The following is a 16713-nucleotide window of genomic DNA, read 5'->3' as shown; positions in this document are numbered from 1 at the left end:
TGCACTGAGCAAACTAAAGACCCACTGTAAACTTTTATTATCCAACACTGGATGCTCATTCCCCAGTGCCCTGTCCCCACAGGAATGAACACAGCCCTAAGGATATATACCCCTCTTTCTTACATCAAAGAAAGCAGTCATAAGCTATGAAAATGAGAGAAGTGACAGATGTAAAGAACTGAAACATCCTGACCTCTCCAAGCTTCTTTCCTGATCTGCCCTGAGAAGTAAAGTACATTCCATTTTCATCAGTTTGCTAGAATATGACTTCTAAGATGGATGTAATCATCTTTTGTGTGTGTGTGTGTGTGCAGTGTGTGCTTAGTCACTCAGTTCTGTCCAGCTGTTTGTGACCCTATGGATTATAGCTCGCCATGTTCCTCTGTCCACGCAATTTTCCTAGTAATGATACTGAAGTGGGCTGCCATTTCCTCCTCCAAGGGATCTTCCTGACCCATTGCAGGTGGATGCTTTCTTGCTGAGCCACTGATGACTGCCCATTGCCAACCCTAAATGTTAAAAAACAAATACTAGGACCAAAATATAGTTTAACACTCCCATCTAAAGGCAATATTCTGTTTCTTTTCCTAAGTCTAATGCACTCTAGCAGTTCTCCATTTGCACACTTCTTCGGGAGATAGCAGAACACACCTGTAGCGTCTATCCTGGTACACTGAAGTACTCAAAGAATGTTGACTGAATGAATAATACAGTAAATGTTTTTTGCTTTTTTAAAAATTTCCAAGCATATGAACATTAGTCCAACTAGATGCCTCCTTACTCTCTACAACTTAACTCTCCACTTCCCCGTTGTCCTTCAGAGATAACAGTACTCTTATTCAGGTGGGAGGCCATCTTTTATACACCATCCTGACCGATCTGGTTGTAAAGAAAATATCTGCACCATGCAATGGTCCATGTATTAATTCTAGAACTTTTGAATCCATCACTTTTCATTTCTGAAGATGAAACCAAAGCATGGAAGAGGCCAAGGTTGGTAGACCTGGTGTGCAGCTGGGCAGTGAACTTACCTAGATGTAAACCCTCAGTGCATGTTTACTGTATCTGGACCCTAATGCAGGACTCAGAATAACATGCATCTCAATCTTGTATTCTCAATAATGAAATTGGACCTAGGAAAAATACATCTGTCTTTCAGTGAGCGCAACGCACGCGTACCCGAAACTGGCTCCATACCGACCATCAGGACAGCTTCTCTCTCCGCCTTTGCTGCTGTCAGTTGTTTTGAACACCTGCTTCAACTGCATTGTGCAGGTCTGTGCATTCCTTTTGTTGAAGCAGCAGCCCTGGTATTGTGAGGTCTACAGATACAGGTAAAGTTTGCTTCCTTAGTTTCCCTTTCTGAAGGTGGTGATGAATATCTAATAACCTTGTTCAAATTAGTTTGAAATATATCCAAAAATTTTAATTAACCAAAGTTGTTTCTGTACTACAAAACATCAGTGATGGGATAGAACATAGGACAGAGTCAATGGCTGGAGTTCTGGGGTGAGCTATGTGGAGTGGGTGGGGAAAGATCTCCACATTGGCTGTTGATATATAGATGTATAGTTACTTGACTGGATGAACGCATTCACTCCCTGGTGGTTTGGATGTCATATAAACCAGAAGTTGGCAAACATCTCTAGTAGAGGGCCAGATAGTAAAAATGTTGGGCCTCGTGGGCTCTGTGGCCTCTGCTGCAACTACTCAACTCTTCAGTTGCAGTGAAAAAGCAGCCAGAGACAACACATAAACAAGGCAGTGTGACAGTGTTCCAATAAAACTTTATTGACAAAACCAGGCGTTGAGTCAGATTTGGCTGATGGGCTTAAGTCAACAGGCCCCTGCTATACAAAACAGATTTGCTTATATTCATTTCAGTTTTTCAAATGAATGTTAAAATTTAAATATTTGTTGATGGTATCAGTGTTCTGATTTTACTGTAGACTCAGGGCAAATCTCTTCACCTCCCAGGGCTTTAATTTCCTTAACTATAAATTAAGGGTAAGATGAGGTGAACTTAGATGCTCAAACTGTTTTTTTCTGACAAAGCCTGCCTTATCTCCAAAAAAGAAGGGCAGAAAGAGCTGATCTTTTTGGAATAGGGCTTGTACAAACTCCCCTTCACTCCTCTGTCATCCTGAAGGCATCAGAGCCCCAGGGATCAGTGGAGAGATTGGAAACTACAAAATGATGTCTAAGATTGTCATTTAGAACCAAAATTCAGCAATTCAAGTATTACTTAGAGTATAGAATTCATTTTTATTTCAAAACCAGATTTTGCCACAAAATGGAGCACATGTATTCAGAGAAGTAGCCTCCTGGTTGAATCTAGGAGGTAACTTGGGGTAACCAAAAGGGTGATGGATGGATGGTCCTGCCTTTGTCATTAACTACTCAACCGTCTTATCTGCCATGCAAGTTTATTAGATTAGATATACTTTGGTGTTAAACTCTGTAATTCAGGCCTTCTAGTCTATCTATTCACTTTGTGCTAGAAAGCTTTGTGACTGTTGATTGCGTGCTTCATTAATGTATTCTGCAGGCACCAACTGAACATCTACTATATGCAAAGCACATTTTGGGAGTCTAGGAAGTCTAGGATAATAAGACTTATGCCTTGCATTTGAATTCACAATTGAAAAATGAATTGTATCTATAAACAGTTGTAATAGTAGCAAAAAGTTTGAAATTAAACAAGAAAGCTGATGAAAAATTTCTTTGTGGGTTTGATTATTGAAAAAATGAAGATTTCAAATGGATCAGTCAACACTGGGAAAGTCCATATCTGAAATATTTTTCTGAGAAAATACCATGTGGCATCACTGTGCTAGATGCTAAGAATTTGCTATATATTTGAGTAAAATAAACAAGCAAAGGGAAATAAAACCAGAAGTAAAATTTCACATTCAAAGAACTCTCATCCCAAGAATGGAAAATAACAATATGTGAAGGAATAATTGCAAAACAATGAGCTAAATGCATCACTAGAGAGAAGACTAAAGGGTACTAGTTATGCTTACCACTGAATGTAAGGAGTTTCAGATAGAAACAGGATGTCTGAACTCAGAGGTGTGCAAAAGGAGAAAAGGAATATTCTCCTATGATTGCAGTATAATGAGCAAGGGAAGTCTGGCAAAAGATAAGGCTGGAAAGGTTGACTGAGATCAGAGTTTGAAAGTCTTCTGGGCCTGCTTGAGAAGTTTGAGTTTAACTTGTTAGCAAAACAGAAACACAGACACTCATAAGCGGGAGATTGTTCAAATCCTCATGGAGAGGTTTTGGTTGTGTGAGGAGAGTGGATCAGAATAGGCAGATTCCAACTCAGGACCCATGTTAAGAGATTTATATAAGTCCACAAAAGGAAACACACCATGCACGCATACATACACATAGAGTTTATATGCTCTGAATTGAAAGGAATTTCACTGGAAATTGTCATCCAAGCCCTTTCAAGACAGATCATTTGTTCTAGATAGCCTTCTGGACAAAGAACAATCTTGACTTCCTCTGCAGTTTATTTCTGGTTTGCCACTGCAAGAGGTGAACAAAATATATCCTGGTAGTTATTTGCTGAAATAGCTTGCAAGGTGAGGTCCCTGGGTCATGATTAGTTAATTTTTTCCTACTGGCTAGATAAAAATACAATGAACGTTCCATAAATGCTGGTTATTCTTTTCTAGTAAGTGCTTTCTGGACAGCCAGAGTAATTTCTCAACGAATGTGAGTTTGTCAAGAAACTGGACTGGAAATGGAGCATTGATTCCTGGTTCAGTTTTAAGCTTTGAAAGTACCACGCTGTGGCCCATCACCACCATCAACTGTATCACAACAGCATTTATCTTTTCTAAAGGCAAGCCATTTCGAAAACCTATCTACACAAACTGTAAGTGTGAAATTTAATTTTTCTTTTCAAATATGTTTTTTTTCTACTCTCCCACTATCCCCAGAGTTGCAAACTACTGATGAAGTGATTGGCCGAGAAGGAAACAATTGCATTACTCTAAAATTGAGTACTGAACCATAATTATCACAGGTGGTAAAAAGCCCAAGGGCAGAAACATGTTTATGTGCAGATAAGCATGTGCTGTATTGAATAGTCATGAGTCGTGTCCTAATTTGAGTATTATTTATTCATACTTTCTTTTATGTCTCTTAGTACATATTTGTGACTTTCTCCATTATAGATCCCATCCACTTATTTTAAAAACTAATCTGCTTTTTGCGTTTTTTAATATAGTGATTGACTTTTTTCCCATTATATTTTCTAATCAGTGATCACAAATACACATGAATGATATAGTGCTGTTTATAATGTTTATTTTCTATTCAGCATCCTTTCTGAATTTTGCTATTAGTCTTTGCTATTTGAGTGTTCTAGAAAGGTAATTACTGTCATCTGCAATTAAGAGTGTTTCACGGGGAATTCCTTGATAGTCCAGTGGTTAGGACTCTGCTCTTCCATTACAGGAGCCACGGGTTCGATCCCTGGTTGGGGAACTAGGATCCCACAAGCCACATGGCATTACCAAAAAAGAAAATAATATTCCTTCTTCCTTTCCAATAGCTATGATGCTCATTTATATATTCTGTTTCAGTGTACAATCCAGAATTTCCAGGACAATGTTAAGTAATAGTGGAAGCAGCAGATAGTTCTACTCCTTCATAAAAATACTTCTAGTAATCTTTCATTTGTAAATATCGTTTTGAATATTGGTTCAAGGTGGGCCACATCATGTGAAGAAAAATACCTATTTCCAGTAAACCAAGAATATGTTTTAAAATTATAAAATGGGAGATGTATTTCATCACCCATCTTCCTTACATCCTGCCCTTCATCCTTCCTACTAGGATGATTATACTTGTTTTCTATTTTGACCTATTGCTAGAACACGTTACATTAATAAACTTACTAAATATTTCCATATTCTTGAACAAATTCTACTTATTTGTGGTGGATTTCACTTTTACTAAAATGAATCCTACTGTTTTTTAATATTGCTTTTAATATCTACATTTTATCTGGGATTGGTCTGAAGTATTTCATATTGAGAGATTTTTTAGGTTTGGATAGTAATACTTCAAAATTCTTGGACTTTTTCTTTCCTTTGAAAAATATTTATAGTTAGAAGTAGTCTATTCCTTCACTATTTATGAGAGCCCAGTAAAATCATCTAGTTCCAAATCTTTTCATTGAAAGAATTAATTTCTTGAGAATTTATTTAGGTATCCTCTTTTTACACTGTTTTTTAAAATTAAAAAAACTTTACCCATAATTTCATTTCATTGAGATTATTTTGTTTTAGGACAGGGTTTTGAATGATATTTTAATTTTAATGCCATCTACAACTTTTAATATCTTCTCATATTAATTATGTTTATGTGCACTATGTTCATTTATTCTTACCACAAATGTACTTTTACTGGTTTTCTTTAAATAACCAGCTCTCAGATTTAATACTTTTGTATGTTTTCTATTTTCTAATTTACTCATTTTTGCTTTTCCCATTTTCCCCCTCTTCTTACTTTCCTTGGAAAATTCTTTAATGTTTAAAGTGATTTTATAATCCATGTATTTTCTTTTATTCTTGTAAAATTAGAAAAAAACATCAAGACCAATCATTATAGTTTGGGTTACATTCTTTACATTTTCATATGTCTCTTATTATGACTTAATTTCCTCTTTGACCCACTAGTTACAAGAATAGTGGTTTTCAATTTTCAAGTGGGAAAGGATTTTGTTTTCATTCTCTTACTACTCTTTTTCTTAATAGCTTCCAAATGGACTTGGTTTCCTTTTTGACTCAATAGATCTTTAGAATTTTGATTTGTATATGGGGAGATTTTTCCTTTAAATTTAGTTACTAATTTCTAGTATTATTTTCATGATTAGAGAAAATCTAGCCTGTGATATTTCTGATCTGGAAATTTTACTCCAATTTTGTATATCACATGTCATAAACTCTAATTTCTAATTTTCAAAAAACATAGATATTAGAGAAGTCTCATTCTTATTCCTAAATTAAAAATTAATTTATCATATAAAACCAGTATTAGCAATTATATTATTCACATGCTTTCTGTTTTCAACACCCCCCCATCTTCTTTTGTATATGTTTTGTCAGAGGTTTTGACAGCATGCTAAAATCTTGTTTTAATTACAGTTTTTACAATTTTTTTCCTGAATTTCTTATTTTTGTTCAAATTTTTCTTAATTTTGATATAGTATCCGATAATGTCCCTGGCTCCTGTCGAAACAAATCAAGATTCTATTTTGTTTTCAGGTTACTATTTTTTTTTTATTGTAAATATACTTTACAAGGAGAATATATTACATTGGCTAGTACTTTATTTTGAATAATAGCTGCAAAGTCATTCTAAATATAATGAGTTAATTAGAGCTGAACTAGTTACATCATAGGGACTTAAATTTTGTGGGTATATTCAAACCCCTATGTCAAACATAACTGATAATTTTAAATAAAAAAGGTTTTTTATAAACATATTCTAACAAACATAATTTTATAGTAAATCATATACTCTCAAGGTTACAAGTCAAAAGTTCTCAGAATGGCTATTAAAATACACAATTCTATTTTAATGTAACAGAAAAGTCTTTACCTTTTTTGACAGTCTTTGACAGACCAACTTTATGATGATGAGCTATAGAACAAGTACAGATTTAATTTTTATGGAAACAGGTGTGAATATTTATTAAGCCTCTTCTTATCTGAGAATAGTCTATAATGGCTTGCCCAGGGCTTGTCTTCCCAAATCACCTGTGCAAACAGAACCCCATTCTTTCCAGTTTCCTCATCAATAGTAATCAATTATAGGAGGGCAGCATTCACTTCAGTTCTTTATGAAGTTGTCCAATCAAAGCTGAATTAAAGAAGAGAGCCTCAGCATTTTGTTTCCATTCTGCTCATTTGTGCTCTAGCCTGGCCTGCTTTTCAGACCCCAAGTCTGAGGGCAGTGTGACATGCACAGTGTTCAGCCCAGTTCCAGTGAGCACTTCATCAGGATGGACATTTGGGGCATCATCTTCTTCCCAACATCTGGGTCCTTGGGACTTGGAAACATTGAAGGAAATGAAAAATCCACACAGCTACCTCCCAGGGTCTTCTCATCACCAATCTGCTCAGATCGCTTTATTTTAGGAGATGCAGCCCCCTCCTTTCTTCTCTCTGCCTCACACTCCTCTCAAGCAAGCATGGGTATTCTTCTAAGAGGTGCTACATCTAGTTGTATATGTAGAGTGAGGCATGGAAGAATACGAAGGGGAGTGTAGGTGGCGAGGATTAAAACAGAGCTCTTGTGGCTTCAAAATATAGGCCCTGCTATAGAAAGACAGTGCCTCTGATTTCTGTTTAATGTAGATCTATGCAGAGTTGGGGGCCCATAAGCCATCAACACTGGAAGAAATGAGGTAGAGAGAATACAAGAGAAAATCTAGCTTGTTTTTAATTTTGAAGACCGTAAGTATCATATCACAGCAACACTGATTAAATGCTGCTGTTTGGGCCTGAAGCTGCTAATCCCATTAAAAAGCATATATAAAGCACTGTCCACAAAGTGCCTAGAAGCTGATGGCCACAAGAGGGGATGGGGTTGGGGAAACAAGGACAGGGATGTTGGCACTGTGCATCCTGAGAAATTGAGCATCCCAAAGTAAAGCCGTCTGGGCAGGTTGGAGAGAAAGAAGCCAGCAGATATGCATGCTAGCTTCTCACTTCCACTTCCAATTGGAGTCCCAGAGAAGCAGATCAAAATCCCTTTCAGGTGGTTATAACATACTGAATACATATACGAAGACCATGCAAAGCAGAGTGATAAACCCTCTATGAAATAAAACTCGGTAAGAGAGAATTGGAGAGTCTTTAAAAGAAAGTAGTATTGGAACTGGGCTTTTTAAGAAAAACTGGGAACTTGCCAAGCCTGGAAGACTACCATCTACACAGGGTATTTTGTGAACAAAGGCACAAAAGCTAGAAGGCATTGGGTCTCTGTGAGGAGCAGGTTTATGGTTTAACTTTCCCGGAACTTAAGGAAGAGCAACCAGAGATCAGTTTAGAAAGGCTGATTGGAACCAGGCTGTGGAAGGCCTTGAGCATCAATCATTCAAGACCCTTGTACTTTATTCTCTAAGCAATGAAGAAGAGTGAGGTGCCACTAAGACTGACTGTGTAAATAATTTATTCATGAACGACTCACTAGACCCGAGGTGATAAAGCATCAGGAACTCTCCGGTGACCATTTACATGAGCTGGTCACTGCAGGGTTTCCCAGACCCAAGGACTCCTCAGTTGAGGTAACTTCTTCATGGAGTTTACTAGAATATATTTAATTACCAACTTTCTACACTCAGCCTTTCAAGGAAAGATTTTTAAGATATCACCTTTGTCTTGTAAGCATTAGAGCATATTTTAAAACATATGAGGATATATCAAAACATCTGAAGATATATCCAGTATTTGCCCAACAAAGATAATTGATACTGAAACATGTGTGCCAAATTACAGGAAACATTCCCTCAGCATCTAAAAATAATGTTTGCTGTTTCTTCAGATATATTCTCATTTTTGCTGGCATCTGCCTTGGGCCTGACAATTTTCCTTCAGTTTTCTGATTTTCCAGATATATACCGTGGAATGGAGGTATGTGGAATCCATGACTCCTATGTGTAGTGGGACTGTATTTGCATTGTATTGATAATTTACAAATCAGTTACACCCATATTCTCTCTAGTCACTGAATATGTGAGGCTATTTTCATTTACTAGAAGAACAAATAACATATCTCTATCTCACATGTGCTTACCTGAGTGTTTTCATACTATTAGTATCATCAGTTGGGTTCATTTATTCTGTTTATACCTGGAACATTGTGTTTGGATATTTTATTTTTCTATGTTATACTAATATAATGAAATTAATGCATTAATACAATAATTAATCCTCCAACATTAATTTTTTAATCATATAGTATAAGTCCTTTATAATGTAGTCGTGAAGAGTAAGAAAATGTTGACTGTTAAGTCAGTCATGCTTTGTCTGTAAGACACTGACAATGGGGGGTCTTATTTCAAGGGTTAAAATTAAATTTATTAAGTTATTGAGCCTATTTTTGGACCTAGCATTGTAGAAAAAATAGAAAGACAAAGATTGGCTCTGGCCCTCTACCTATAGTTTAGTTCCAAAGATGAGCCATACCCAGTGAAGTGACGGCAAGGCCACCCGAGGCCATCCACGCTTGAAGAGAGTGTAAAACACAGAGAAGTGGGAGGGACATAGGAAGGAGGAGTTCTCCCTGGGGCCTGTAGCTTCCACGGGAGGCTTCATGCAGGAGATGCAACTTGATCTGGTCTGGAAGGAGAGGTTCGACTTTGCTAAGTAGGAAGTAGGGATATTCCCAACTAGGAGAACAGCCTAAGCACACGGCTGGACCAACCTCTTTTGTTTTGGAAATGCAAAAGAATGTAGAATGGCTGAGAGGAAAATCCAAAGCAAGATTTGTTTCAGAGACCACCTAGAAGGTTAGCTAAGATTAAGCCAGTAAATTGTGGAGTAGACGTGGATGGAGGAAGGCAGACAATGATGGTTCAACTCTATGCCGAGAGCAATGGGAGTCACTGAAGACACCAGAGCAGGTTTTATCAGTGGAGCACTTAAGACAGATTCGTTAGATGACGGCAGGAATGCTGTGTGAGAGAAGACAGGCTGTGGAGAGAGAAGCAGTTAGGACGTGAAAACCAGGACCATTCAGTCATTTATAAAGCATTGTGAACCTTCAGAGTGGGCTTGGCACTGGGGTTACAAAAATGAGTAAGACGTGGTCACCGCTCTCAAGTAGATCAGAAGCTGTGAGGGGAGAGCATCACAGAAGATAATTCCAAAGCAATGTGACAAGTGCCTTCCAGGCCAAGGCATAGAGAAGGGACCTCCCAGATCAGGGTGGTAGCAGGATGCAGGAAAGGGCCAAGCGCTCCAATACCATCTGACCCACTGCCAGATCTCACAGCCCTCTCCAGACCACCCTGCTACCCAGCAAGCCTATTTCACATCCCTGAGAAAGGCTGTGTCCACTTAGGAGGAAAAATAACATGTTGCTACTTTAAATAGCCTATGAGAATAGGGATAAGAATCAAAGGTAAGCATTTAAACATTGTGGAGCGTCTGTGGTTTTAGTCCTAAACAGAGCTCAGCCTCTACACAGTCATCCTACCTTTTAGGGTCAAAAAAGGAATTTCATAATTCATCTTTTGCTATGGATGTATCTATGGGAAGTTGTAGATCTCACACCTATTCAATAAGTGTATTTGGTGGTCAAGGGTACTCTTTAATCCTTAAAAGGAGATAGATTGAGCCAGTTCAGCTTTCATCAAGGCATTAGATTTAAGGCTGAGAATATTTATTCAAAAATTATTCACCAAGTGTCTATCAAAATAAACTTGAACCTCTGTGTACCTTTTATTTCTTTTACTCATATGTCAATGTTGCTGAATGAATGAGCTCCAAGTAGATTTTGCTTTGAGAGCACTGGAAGTAATAATATCATTAGATGAATGATTTAATCTTTCTTGTATTTGAGAAGATAAAAATGAGGAGAGAGAACACAGGCTCCAGAATGTCCTGTCTCATGTCTCTGATCCAGGGCACATTTACTCCATGTTTATCATCAGGCAGTGGAGGGAGCCCTGGGCGAGAGGCAGTCAGACCTTATTTGAATTCTGACTCTGCCATTGATTTCTTGGTACCGAGTTCTAGGGCAAGGTACTGACCTTCTCATCTGTAAAGCTGAGAGAGTAACGCCTCCCCTCCAAGCCCAGAGAGTTGTTACAAATATATATAAATTAAATAAGAGAATGTGTGTTCAAGTGTAAAGTATGCAAAGTATAAAGGTAGTATTTCTTTTTCAACAGTTCGTCCCGACTGTAACATCATGGAGGGTTTCAGTTTTGGTGGCAGCTCTCACCCAATTCTGTGTGGCCTTCTTTGTAGAGGTAAAGAAGTTTCTGTATGGCTTACTATCTGGGGGGATGGATAAATAAAGGGCTGACTCTCAACAGATGCTCATTGTTTAGAGCAACCACTTTTATCCCCCAAAGTAATAAAGTGTTTGTAAAAACTACACATGTTCTCTTTGAGGGAAATGAGAATGATTTAAAATTCTTTGAAGGCTGCATACAAATGCTCTCAGTATCTGCAGCGTAGGAAGCAAAACATCAAATTAGCTAATTTTGTCTCACATGAAGGCCTTATATTGCACTTTCCTAGTAGTCTTAATAATCTGGTAGAGACTAGATCAAATGACCTTCCAGCTCTAAAATTCAGTGAGACCTTTTAGAGTGAAGAACTGTCTAGGAGGGCTTCCTTAATTAAGACAGAAGGGAAGCCATTGCTCATTCTAGTCAATTGTTACCCTTGAACATCTTCTATAGCATTTCTCTTCTACTCAGTGTCACTAAATGAATTCACCTTTTAGTGAAAAGCTCAGGTACTATTTTTTAAGGGAAAGTTTTAAAGAAAAGATTCATGAAGTTCCTTGAGAAAAGGAATCAACCAAATTAAGAAAAAATATGTGTATATACAAACATTCCATTGTATACAATGCATGTAAAGTTTCTCATACTCTTAAGGAATTCCATTGAAACTTCACTTAAAAAATAACTTAAAAAGAAAGAAAAATTTACATGTATGAAGATTTTCATCACAGCATTATCTACAGTGATAAAATATTAGAATCAAGTGTTCCAAAAGTAGAGGTGCTGTTAAATACTAATACAGAAATTTGAGTAAATGTTATACAGTCATTAAAAATGATTATTGAGAAGATGGTAGCTACAAACTGTATATGACAGAGAAAGTGGAATACAATATTTGATCACTTCTATTACTATAAATGCATAAAATTGTGTGTGCTTGTAATCGTAGAAAGAAGAGAACCCCCAAAATGGAAAGCAAAGGGCTTCCCTGGTGACTCAGTGGTAAAGAATCTGCCTGCCAATGCAGGAGACATGGGTTTGATCCCTAGGTTGGGAAGATCCCCTGGAGTAGGAAATACCAACCTACTCCAGCATTCTTGCCTGGGAAATTCCATGAACAGAGGAGACTGGCAGAGCCTACAGTCCATGGGGTCACAAAAAACAGTCGGACATAACTTAGTGACTAAACAACAACAAAAAATGGAAAGGAAAACCCATTTGATTTTTAGAGTTCATTCATTCATTCAACAAACTATTACTTGATGCCTTCTTTGTAGCAAGGAGCAAGTAACAGTGATTTTTTTTTTTTCTTCTTCTCTTGATTTTGAGTAGTACATTATTTTGCTATTTCATTCTGGCAGCAAAATAATTCTAAGTGACTCTCCTGCCAGAATTAAACTAGGAAATCTGTGGAAATGAAAGACTGTAAGCTTTTGGCAGATTTCTATGAACACAAGCTCACTCAGTTCTCAAGGAAATGAACCTAGGAAGCTGCTAGGCTTCGTGGGGCTGCCAGGAGAAGTGGCCACTGAGCATAAATAGTAAGCACATTTAAAGGAGGCCTGGGGGAACAGGGTAGCAAGGAGCAACCTGGCTGCAAGGGAAAATAGGTGATGGCTTGCTTGTCTTTTCCACCTGATTTTCCAGGATGCCATCCTTCAAAATCGAGCACTCTGGCTATTGATCAAGAAAGAACTTGGAATCTATTCTAAAAGTCAATATAGGATCTGGCAAAGAAAACTGGCAAAAGATCCAAGCTGGCCTCCTACAAACAGGACAGATTATTCAGGCGATGGCAGAAATGGATTCTACATCAACCAAGGCTATGAAAGTTCTGAACAGATTCCAAAAGAAAAACTTAATTTGGGAGGCCAAACCACAGAACAGCATTTCTGGACCAGATTGTAATCAGAATTGTTAAACAGCATCCTCCTTTCACCAGAATCTAAAACATTGTAGAGAGGTGATAATAGTCTACCCTTTTATTTTCTTCCTCCGTCTGAAGATTCAAAGTGCATTTCTCAGTGCGTTGAACCTTGCAACAAAGGACTTTACATGTGTTTACTTTGACCTCATCCTCTATCATTAAGAAAAATAATGCATTTTCTAAAGTATCATTTTTTTTCTAACAAATTTTATTCACAATGCATAACAGTGACCTGCTTCAAAGGCACAGCTCTTTATGGTAGTAAAATTAATAGTATTAACATCAATAGAAGAAAGAAAAATTAAAGGAGAGTTCAATTTTGAAAGTTTCACCAATGTACTTTTATTTTCATCTATTGAAATAAATGAATCTATATATTAAAAAAAGCTTTTCTCAATAACTTGTCACACATTTACTTAATCTTATGTTCACTTGAAAAGAACATCTATACATATATCTTTTATCCAGGTCACAGAATTCTTCTTTTTGGTTCTTTATATAGTTTTAATAGAGAAACAAGAATTGAAATTTACTTCAGAAAATTCACCCCTGTTGTTTAAAGTGTGGAAGTAGAGAAAGATGGAGGTGTCTGATAATTGTTTATAATCTTGGCTTGGGCACAGCTAAGCAAACTCTATTGAAATTGGCATCTCCCAAAGTATATTGCTTTGGGGTTAGTGAGTTAGAGGTTCCAGATTAGATCACAAAAATAATGAAACTGTTAAAATGTACTTTTCACTCTTAAGAAGTATGGTACCTTTATTTGCTTTTTCTTACTGACAAAGAAAAATCTCAAGTTCTAACTCTAAAAGTTGGCCTAGACTCATCATTGCTCATCTGAAAAAAAGCAATCCCAGGGAAGGAACCCATAATGTTTTTATCTACAGCATGACAATTCTCAGAATATTAAACAATCTTAAGTTCCATTTCATCTTTTCATAATCTAAATCAATTATTAGATGCACATTAAGGACCACAAGAAAGGGTACATCCTTTACAAATACGTTCTGCACATTGTTAGCTTTAACATATATGAACCTCACTGTGACCTTGAGAGGATATTTATTCCTAGTGAACATTTTAAATTACCTACTACATTTTCCTTGTAACCATAAATCTAATTTTGCTAATTAAATGGATCTTTAATGAGTCATAGGCAATTAGCTAACCAGTCCCATTCCATGAGTGTCAATTACATGCCTAATACTGTGATCTATGGATTCAGTCATGTCTTTACAATTATGAGATCTTTAGGCTTGAAAAAATGTCTCAACATTTTAGCAATTCATTGCTGTAAATAGTACCATACACTTTGTTACACAAGCCAGCTGCATAAATGCAAATTCCTATGAAAACAAGCATTTTATACTTATATTTTATTTGCATTTTAACCTTTTCTTGGATGCACAGCTCTTGGAGAGTGATAATTTTGAAATGTGTCTAATTTAGTGGATACCAATAAAAGAACAAAATATCAAAAATATTTTTAGCTAAAGATTAAGAAATATGTCAACCTAAAACATACGGCAGCTCATGTTCCTTGAGCTGACATCTATTTAGTAATTTGACTTTTAGAATGAGAGGATTCAATTGATACTCTAGTATATCTAGATAGCATAAAAATATATTTTTAATCTTTTTTCAATAAATGTTTAGCTTCTTTCAGTTTCTTCAACAATCTATTAGGTATCTGATAGGTGGTATCTTTATTTCACATATCTTTTTGAAGGTGGGGATGGGACATGATAAATTTGGTCCCTACACTAGACTTTGATTTAATCTAGTCTAATCCACTAAAAATACACTGAGAAATGTCTACCAGGCTTGGAAAAAGATGTTCAATAAAAACACAATGAACATGGCCACATATAAATGGACAGGCTGAAGCTGCCCATCACCAACAGTGGTCATTTTGGGGGGAAACTGATGACTAACTTTGTGTGCTTACCTTTAAGGCTGAGCATTACTAGAGCCCTGAACACTGCTTGTGAAAAAATGAACCCAGGAATTTAACAGTGCATTTGTGACAATTACTCAGTATTGTTAAGATTGTCTTCTGAAGTGGGCATGTCTAGAGTTATCCAGAAATTTAACGATCCTCAACATATCTTCTGTGTTGCCAATTCCATTCCCTCTGTCATAGGCAGTGTGGTAATTCCACCACACCCAGGTCTCCTGTTCAAGGCTAAGATTTGTCCTCTGCAGTCATCTTTACTAAAAAGCAAGCATATCCTGGGGGACATAACACATAAAGCTGCTGCCAATTCTGCTCAGACTTGACAATACTAGGAAAGAGCCCGTTTTTTTTCTTTTTTAATGTTACTGTTACTTGAGAGTAGGATATAATAGGAATAAGAAATTGAATTTAGAATAAAAATGAAAGGATAATTTTGGACCATGCTATCAGAAGACATTTACTGTTACCAGAGGAACGGGGGAGGAAGAGAGTGTTTTGGGGTTTATCTGAAAACAGAATTGGTGCCATAGAAACGGAAGGGATTAGTCAGGGAACAGGAAGAAAGATAGGGTCTCTATGGGCCCTAATGGAAGCACATGACCCTTTCTGTTATCATTGTTCTTAATCCTACAATTAGATTGTAAAGACTTTCTGGCCCAGGAGTAAAATCAAATCAGTTTACTAAGTCAAAGACTTTGAGGCAGCTGTTTTGTTACCTTTATCTACCATATTTTTGTTTCCCTCTCTGCACCACAACCCCCCATATTTACTTAAACTATTCCTTTATTTAATGCCATGCTTTTAGCCGTGAAACAATAAAGATGTCACTGACTAGCAATGTGGTTTGTAGGGTAATGTTATAATATCTGATATAATCCCAGGATAGAGAGACTGTCGTCCATTTTTCCCCATCTGCTACCAACAAGAATTCCACTGGAAAGGTATTAAAAAGTAGTTTGTTTCATCCAACACATAATTAATAAAATCCAAGAATAAATTGAGTCTCTTCCTGATTGAAAAAGTAAAAGTGTTAGTCATTCAGTCATGTCCAACTCTTTGGGACCCCACGGACTGTAGCCCACCAGGTTCCTCCATCCATGGAATTCTCCAGGCAAAAATAATGAAGTAGGTAGCCACTGCATTCTCCAGGGGATCTTCCCAACCCAGGGATCAAACCCAACTCTCCTGTATTGCAGGCAGCTGCTTTACAGTCTGAGCCACACTCCTTGACTTCTAGTAAAAGCCATAAAAAGTAATACAGGATATTGTTTTCTAAATATGGCACCTTAAATCTATGTTTAATGATGTCTTACTCAGGTTTATAGGGCCAAACTCTTCAAATACTTCAAAATCCAAAGGGAACAATGGAACTCTGTAGAAGCAACAGCCCATTCCTGCTTGTCACATACTCCTGACAAAGGAGTTGCTTCCAGGGAAATCACTGGATCCAAAACACTGGAACCAAGAGCTCCTTCTCCCATTCACCTCCTGCTCACACCTACACAGGGGCAAGGAGATGAGTATCCACTCTCAGATGGTTTATTAATAAAAGATTCTTAAGCTGCCTAACCAAATGCTTTATTTCTAAATTTCTTCTCTCACCAGAAAAGGAATATGAATTTTGATACCAATCCAAACAATTAAGGGTTTTTAACATTTTTTTTGGTCACATATAAAAGGTTCTTCATCAAAATAGTTACCTTCAGGGAAAAGAAAAACAATATTTATAGAAGAAAAAAGATAAACAATGATGTTTTATTAAGATCTGCTGCTGGTTCATTCAAAAGGCCACTGCTTCTTGTTCAAGCTACCACATGAATCTACACGACTAAGGGAGAAAAA

At 37.0% G+C, this 16713-nt stretch overlaps 1 protein-coding gene across 5 annotated transcripts in view; it reads left to right on the top strand.

Annotated features, from left to right (window-relative positions):
* ATP13A5 (ATPase 13A5) overlaps window positions 1-16556 on the top strand; it is a 113920-nt gene extending 97364 nt beyond the window's left edge. For 4 of the 5 annotated variants that reach the window (XM_043874912.1, XM_043874910.1, XM_043874909.1 and 1 more), the window contains 5 exons: window positions 1160-1334; window positions 3687-3889; window positions 8572-8660; window positions 10925-11005; window positions 12635-13635. In XM_043874912.1, coding sequence (XP_043730847.1) covers window positions 1160-1334; window positions 3687-3889; window positions 8572-8660; window positions 10925-11005; window positions 12635-12895 — 809 coding nt within the window. In that variant the 3' untranslated portion in view covers window positions 12896-13635. Of the gene's footprint in view, window positions 1-1159; window positions 1335-3686; window positions 3890-8571; window positions 8661-10924; window positions 11006-12634; window positions 13636-16188 lie in introns of those variants that run through there. The other variant, XM_043874911.1, reaches the window with a different exon arrangement.
* The last annotated feature ends 157 nt before the right edge of the window (window positions 16557-16713 follow it).

The sequence above is a fragment of the Cervus elaphus genome, chromosome 19 (assembly GCF_910594005.1).
Source record: "Cervus elaphus chromosome 19, mCerEla1.1, whole genome shotgun sequence".
NCBI classification, from domain to species: domain Eukaryota; kingdom Metazoa; phylum Chordata; class Mammalia; order Artiodactyla; family Cervidae; genus Cervus; species Cervus elaphus.
This window is presented reverse-complemented; position numbering and strand designations above follow the sequence as displayed.